Here is a 7,946-nt window from a genome sequence, read left to right on the forward strand (position 1 = left end):
GCCCATGTGCAATAATAATAACTCTTATGCGTATAATCGTAACTTGCGCTACTGATGTATAAAGGAGGAATAAATACACCTTATGTTTGAAAGCTGACTCATTCATTCGCCTACCTACCTGTAGGATAAGTTGGGTAATATCCTACCGAGAATCCTAAAGCGATAGATCTCCTATCCCATACCGTAACCCAACAAAATTGGTGACCCCGACGTGATCAAGAGAGGTAGTAGCCATGAATGGAAACGGAGGGAACGGAGGAAACGGAGAGAATATTATCAACAAACTCGCCATAAAAATACCTCCGTTCTGGAACGAGGAGCCAGAGCTATGGTTCGCCCAGCTTGAAGGGCAGTTTGTACTCAGCGGCATCACGCAGGATACCACGAAGTACTCCTACGTACTTTCGCAATTAGATTCCCGGCAAATCAAAGAAGTCAAAGACATAATCACACAACCACCTGACGCGAATAAATATGAAGCCATTAAACGAGCCCTTATACAACGATTGTCTGTTTCCCAAGAGCAGCGCACCCGACAACTCCTAGAACTGGAGGAAATAGGAGACCGTAAACCATCGCAGTTTTTACGACACCTACGAACGCTAGCCGCAAATAATGTCCCCGACTCTCTCTTACGCACATTTATGGTTGGGTAGACTTCCCCCACAAATGCAGATGATTCTAGCGACGCGTGCAGAAGATCACCTTAACGATTTTGCTGAACAGGCCGATCGGATTCATGAGATGGCCAGCAGGGGAGTAGTCGCGACTACCACCACACCCAGGGAAACGCTAGAAGCTCAGATCCTGGCGTTAGCAAAAAAAGTTTCCACTCTCTCCACGCATTTCTCCAGGAGCAGATCGAGAGAAAGACGACCGGCCAGGAAAAAGAGCCAAAGCCGAAGCGAAAGCCAAAGTAAAAACTACAACAAAGGATACTGTTTTTACCACAACAGATTTGGCGGCAAAGCTAAGAAGTGCACACAACCATGCACATTTAATACGGAAAAAGGCCAGGGCAGTCACTGATGGCGGCCAGTGAACACACCCAAAGACCTCGTCGCCTTTATGTAACGTGTCATACAACCAAGAAGCGATTTCTAGTAGACACTGGATCAGACGTTAGTGTATATCCCCGCACGATGGCAGCAGGATACATAACGCCTTCTAACTACGAATTATTTGCAGCAAACGGCTCCACCATTATGGCATATGGTTGGATCACGATGCAACCAGAACTGGGGTTACGTCGACCATTCCCATGGCGTTTCGTCATCGCCAATGTTACGACGCCCATCATCGGAGCTGATTTCTTGGCATATTACCATCTACTACCAGACCTACAGAAAGGGGTGCTCCTAGATGGAAAAACGAACCTTCACACCATCGGCACATCGGAATTTGGGATCGCAGAGTCAATAAAGGCACTAACAATTGAAAAGAAATACCACCGGATTTTGGCAGAATTTCCCGATATTACAAGGGCTACTGCCAAGATACGCACGGTCAAACATAACACCCTGCACTTCATTAAAACGACAGAAGGCCCCCCCAGAAGCCTGTCGGCCGCGCAGATTGGCCCCGGATAGACTCAAGGCAGCAAAAGCGGAATTCAATCTCTTATTACAGGAAGGGGTCATTCAAACGTCAAAGAGCCCGTGGGCAGCCCCCTTGCATATGGTTCCTAAAAAGGGGGATTCCTGGAGGCTTTGTGGAGATTATAGAAGGCTTAATGCAAGGACGGTGCCGGATCGATATCCGATTCCGCATATAGAAGATTTTTCGCAAACTCTGCACAACAAAAAAATTTTTTCAACAGTGGATTTGGTCCGGGCATACAATCAAATACCCGTACATCCCGATGATGTGCCCAAGACAGCTATTACCACTCCTTTCGGCCTGTTTGAATTTCGGTTTATGCCATTCGGCCTACGCAATGCAGCACAAACGTTCCAGCGCTTCATTAATGAGATCACGAGCGACTTCGAATTCTGCTACGCATATATTGATGATATACTAATAGCATCAACAAATGAGAAGGAGCATGAAGAACATTTACGCAAGCTCTTCAAACGCCTAGAAGAGAATGGCATCTTGTTAAGCCCAGGTAAATGCGTCTTCGGAGCCGACAAGGTACTCTTTTTAGGGTATGAGGTATGAAAAGAGGGTACCAGACCTCCACCCGAGAGAATAGAGGCAATTAAAAATTTTCCAAAACCTGAGAATATGCAACAATTACGACAGTATCTGGGAACATTGAATTTCTATCGTAGATTCATTCCTAATGCTGCGAAAGAGCAAGTATTGCTAAATGGCCTACTCAGCGGTCCAAAGGTGACAAAGAAGGCACCAATAACATGGAATGCCGAATTAGATGAGGCTTTCATAAGAAGTAAGGATAGTCTAGCCCGAGCAACACTGCTAGCACATCCTGAACCAGAGGCAGAGATAACTCTCACTACCGATGCATCCGACAGAGCCATTGGGGCAGTGATACAGCAGCGTAACGGAGAAGATTGGCGACCGTTAGCTTTTTTCAGCAAGAAATTAAATCCGGCGCAACAAAAATACAGCCCATATGATAGAGAGCTACTGGCAATTTACATGGCAATAAAACATTATCGCCACATGCTCGAAGGAAGAATCTTCACGATATTCACTGACCACAAGCCCATAACGTACGCTTTCCAGCAAGATCTGTTACACAGTTCTCCCAGACAAGCGAGACACTTACAATACATCGGGCAATTTACCACCGACATACGCCATATCTCAGGGAAAGACAACACGGTCGCTGATGCCTTGTCAAGAATCGAAGAAATTCGGACCGTAATAAATTTGGAGAATTTAGCAAAGGCACAGAAGGAGGATACCGAGATGCAAGAAATGCTAGAAGGGAACTCTTCACTTAAGCTCCAGAAAATACAAATACCGGGGACAGATGCCATGTTGTATTGTGATGTCTCAACACCAGTTGCACGCCCCTTTGTTGCCAAGCAATACAGAAAGCAAGTTTTCGAATCTTTACATAGCCTCTCACATCCAGGGACCAAAACAACGGCAAAATTGGTCGCAGAACGCTATGTCTAGCCAAGAGTCAAGGCAGATTGTCACCAATGGGCAAGAGCCTGCATCAATTGCCAGAAAGCAAAGATTCACAAACACAATCGTGCGCCGATTGGCAAATTCATAGGCCCAACAAAGCGGTTTGAACACATACATATAGACCTGGTAGGACCACTACCGCTATCAAGAGGCTACGCGAGCCACACGCGAAGCCCGAGCAACCGTGCAATCATTTCATTGCGAAAACGCGGAAATCAGGGCAAGCGGAAGAAGGACATTGCGAAAATGCAACGTAGAAGTCCTATTTAAAAGCGAAGTAAAAAGGAATAAAGAAATTGCGAAAATGCAAGCAAAGAAGTCCTACTTAGAACTCCTTAACTTGCATCCGGATCTTGCCAAAATCAAGGAGGGAGGGACACGAAGAGGAAGACACGACACATAGTCTTGTCGCTAAACGATCCCCTCCCAGGAAACCAAAGGGAGATAATAAAAAGACCCATTGCTAACGAGCGGCAGGCAGTCTTTACCATTAATATTACGCGGACAGTCTTTATCATTAATTAATATTACTCGGGTAGTCACAATAACTATCAAGCAGGCAGTCTTGATCATTAATTTACCTAACGCGGGCAATCTTTATTACTAATTATCTCCACGCGTGTGAAATCACTAACAGTCGCGAGTGTCAAAGCGAGTGTCGATAATTACTACCATATCGAGTAGCCACGCAGTCGGCAGAAATACATACGAAGAAGCGAGAAGTGAGTCTCGAGACCGAAACTCGACTTTAGACACGCGCACGTCAAGATATCCGCTATCGCGATATGCGACACGAGCGAATATGCGGGAACATTGTAATTAAGCCAAGTCACGAATAAAACAGATATTTATATATTTATTGAAATGCAAAAGTGTCATTTTCCTTTATAATAAAATCAGTGACTCGGGTGGAGCCCAAAATTCCAAATTCCTTCCGGCAAACGATCGTGCCTCCTCGGAGGCACAACTACCGTGCCTTTCCCGGAGGCACAACATGAGATTATTCTTTAAAAATTTTGGTATAGCACCAAGTAAATTTCGTGCTCTGTGCACATATTCAGTTTCATAGAAAACTTATTTTTCTATGAAACTGACGCACTACCATTCGCATTCTGGCTCTTATTAGCTCGCGATTATTTGAAATTGGTGATTTTTAATAATCTTTTCAAAATAAATTATTTTCGTGATTTTCGAAAACCGAAAACATACCGTTATAATATTCTTCACGATCGAGAATTTCTTAGCGACGCTAGTTTAATCGCGGGTTTCTAATACGCAGAAAAAAAGAAATTTTCTGCTTGACCGTTTCGCGCGAGTCTAATATTAACCGAAATTTCCCGACGCCAAGTGCCTCTTGCGCTCCTTTGAAATATTGTGGCCCTACATTGGGTGCCAAATTTTTGCGACGACTTTTACCTGCGTCTTGCGGCCGAATGATAGACGATCTTTTCTTCGCGCGGATGTAAGTTGCGCCGACGAAGAGGAGTTAATTCGCCGAACGGGAGATGCCGGATAGTCGTTGACAAAAACGAAAGAATAAAGGATAACGCGTCGGGCAGGAACGGGGTGTTGAGTTTCGCGCGTCTCGTGACGAGATCCGAAGAATAATCGCGAGAATCGAAATTGGGCGCCAAATACGATCTTTCACATATCAATTCGCGAAACGCATGAAATAAGCGCGAGATAGACGCAAAAGAAATTATCGGAATTTGCCACGGGCTGACTAGCTCGTCTAACGATAGAGGGGCAGGGCGAGTATTGATCTAATGCGATAATTCGTGCAAAAGGCGACAGATACAATTAGGAGCGACAAACACATTTGAAAATAAACTCGATAATTAAGAGGGAACACCACCCAAGAGGCCTAAAAACGATATATAACTTTGGCAATTTATTTAAGAGGATGGCGGATTACCGACAGAATGCGAATATCAGTTATTTTGCAAAATCTTTTTGTTGATCATAGATATCAACAAATCCTTTTTCATAATTAAAGTATACATAATAACGGAGTGCGGAGTTCACGATTTCATATGAAAAGTGAAAAAAAATGAGAAAATTACAGTTTTGTTATCGGCTTCTGCGTCAACATTTACTTAATATAACAAATTTGTAATCTACACGTGCCTAATCAGTAAACTCCGCACTCAGCATTTCATCAAAGAGGATAAGTGAACTTAGAGAAGTGAGTTTAGAAGCTTTATAAAAAAGATTTTGCAAAATAAAATTTTCGTGCATATGTGTGTGTGCGAAATCGAGACTCAAGAGTAAAACAGAGCAGTAGATTAGTTGCGTGATGTCGCGATAGACAGAGCTGCAATCTTACATGACAAGGACAAACATAATCATACCATCTTTGTTTCTTTCATGGATGTGAGAGTAATATACATGTACGCACTAACATTATTGCAGTATCTTTTCTCTCTCGATCATACGCTCTGTCTCTTTCTAATCGCTTGCTCGCTATCTATTACGTATCGCGTATCGTTTAACTGTTTAACTCCATGCTTCTCGCATATTCACTTACGCGTTCACTCGCGCTTCTCTCTCTCTCTCTCTCTCTCTCTCTCTCTCTCTCTTTCTGCTTGTTCATTATTATATTCTTTTATTCATTTATTCCCATTATTATATTCTTTTATTTGCTCAACTTTTATTCTTTCTATTCTCGTCTAACTACATGAAAATAAATAAATTTATTTATTTATTTTTATTTTATAAAGCATAAATGAGATATACAACAATAAGTTATTAGGTGTACAACTTTGCTTCCGCCGTTTTCCTATAGATGGCTTTAGCGGTAAGTAGTGGTCGAAATAAATAGATCATAGACGTCATGCAATAAACTTGGGCATCTGTCAACATAACCCCATAGAAACATTAATCGATTTGTGTCTGCATCATAAAGTTATTCTCGATTGAAAATGTCAGTTTACGAGCCAAATTCTCGTCATTTGCGGGAGGTTTTAATTTTCTGCTTCAATATGAAGAAATCTGCGGCTGAAGTTCATCGAATGCTCTCAAATACTCATGGTGAAGCCGCTATTAGTAAAAGAACGTGTCGTGAGTGGTTTCAACGCTTCAAGAACGGTGATTTTCATGTCGAAGACCGGCATAGCGGTGGAAGAGAGAAGGTTTTCGAAGATGCAGAATTGGAGGCATTACTTAATGAAGACTCGAGTCAAAGTCAAAAAGAATTGGCACGATCATTGGGAGTGACTCAACAAGCAATTTCAAAACGCCTCAAAGACATGGGAATGATTCAGAACAATAAAGCCTCGAATTTCGGGGAAAAAACGGCGGAAGCAAAGTTGTACACCTAATATATCTCGACGATCTAAGATTTATGGAAGAAGCGTACTACGACGCTAGATCGAGACTACACGGGTATTTATTGCTTGATTTGAAACAATCGACTCCAGACGAATATCGCTTTCGCACGTGCATCTTTCCCGACGATACTCGGCATTACGCATAGATACCGCGTAAATCGAACAATAGAAGTGGGGGCATATAAAAGGGTAAAATTCGTGTTTGCAATTTGTCAGCTGTGTGATTACAACGTTATAGTGAAAAAAGAAGAACCTGATAAAAAGTTGACGACATCGAATAGAGCAATAAAGAATGCTAGACGGTCTATCGGTGAGAGAAACATATGCCTTTTAAAAACCTTGTGTCGTTTAAAAAAAAATCAAAGAGCCGTATTCTTGCGAGCCGCCGACAATAAACTCATAAAGTGCATTCAAGAGTGCATTTTCAATACGTTAAAGGGTAACGTACCGCTTCGTTGTAGCGATAGAAAGCGATTAGCCAAACATAAAACGTTCCTACGGCGTGTTGCGGCAAAACAAGGTAATTGGAAGACTAAAAGAAAATGTTAGTATAGCGAGGTGGATGTTTACTATATCTTATTGGACCTATATTAGGGGCTATATTATTCCGGATTGTCAGTAAATGAAAGAGAAAAATACAATCCTATACAACCCGTACATTCTCCGTATAAGAAAAATAATAAAAAAGGAAAGTGTTAGCACTTCTACTTTGAACAATGGGGAAGGCTAAGAAAATGGTTTTGATATCTACCAAAAATCTTGTGAGAATGCAGCGAATGCAACAACAACCGGAAATGACATCTATTGCGATGACTGATAACTCGCCGAAGAAAGATACGGAAATATCAAATGCGGAAAATGTAAATAATAATAATAATTCAGTACAAACACACGCATACACGTTACATCGTTTTAATAGAACGCTCAAGGAACGGATGTGGCGATATTTGACTCATAAAAATACACAACGCTACATCGATGTTTTGCAAGATATCGTTCGCGCTTACAATCATACCCGGCATTCCACCATCAAAATGCAACCTGCAGTCGTTACGAAGGAAAATGCGCGAATCGCGCGTGAAAATATGAATCGTCGCTGGAACGACAGCGGCGATGGGGCGGAGAAAAAGAATCGCGGGCAAAAGGCTAAATATAACGTGCGCGATTTTGTGCGTGTCAGTAGAGCAAAAGTAGCCTTTGAGAAAGCATACAAGCCAAAACGGAGCGAAGAATTATTTCGAATTCACCGTGTTCTCGAATGGAGAAAACCGCGCGTATATGAATTAAGTGATTTAGCGGACGAAGTTATAGACGGGATTTTTTATGAACAAGAATTAGCGCCTGTTATTAAAGACTTGCAAAGGGAAGAATTTATCGTCGATCGTGTGATAAAAAGTAGAGGGCGCGGTAGCAATAAACAATTATTAGTTAGTTGGCAAGGATATCCTTCAAAATTCGATTCCTGGATACCCGTTTCGAGTTTAAAGTCTTTTAATCAAAAATGAGGGAGGA

At 42.2% G+C, this 7,946-nt stretch overlaps 2 protein-coding genes across 2 annotated transcripts; both read left to right on the forward strand.

Annotated features, from left to right (window-relative positions):
* Window positions 1-233: 233 nt before the first annotated feature.
* LOC138935244 (uncharacterized) lies at window positions 234-656 on the forward strand. The gene has a single exon (XM_070299696.1). The coding sequence runs from the start codon at window positions 234-236 to the stop codon at window positions 654-656; it is 423 nt and encodes a 140-aa protein (XP_070155797.1).
* Window positions 657-1,028: 372 nt separating this feature from the next.
* On the forward strand, window positions 1,029-1,589 carry LOC138935245 (uncharacterized). The gene has a single exon (XM_070299697.1). It carries the CDS (start codon window positions 1,029-1,031, stop codon window positions 1,587-1,589), a length of 561 nt encoding a protein of 186 aa, XP_070155798.1.
* The last annotated feature ends 6,357 nt before the right edge of the window (window positions 1,590-7,946 follow it).

This window comes from Polyergus mexicanus, unplaced genomic scaffold (genome assembly GCF_030449975.1).
Source record: "Polyergus mexicanus isolate NDT 795.1 unplaced genomic scaffold, iyPolMexi1.0 SCAF_8, whole genome shotgun sequence".
In the NCBI taxonomy this organism is placed as follows: domain Eukaryota; kingdom Metazoa; phylum Arthropoda; class Insecta; order Hymenoptera; family Formicidae; genus Polyergus; species Polyergus mexicanus.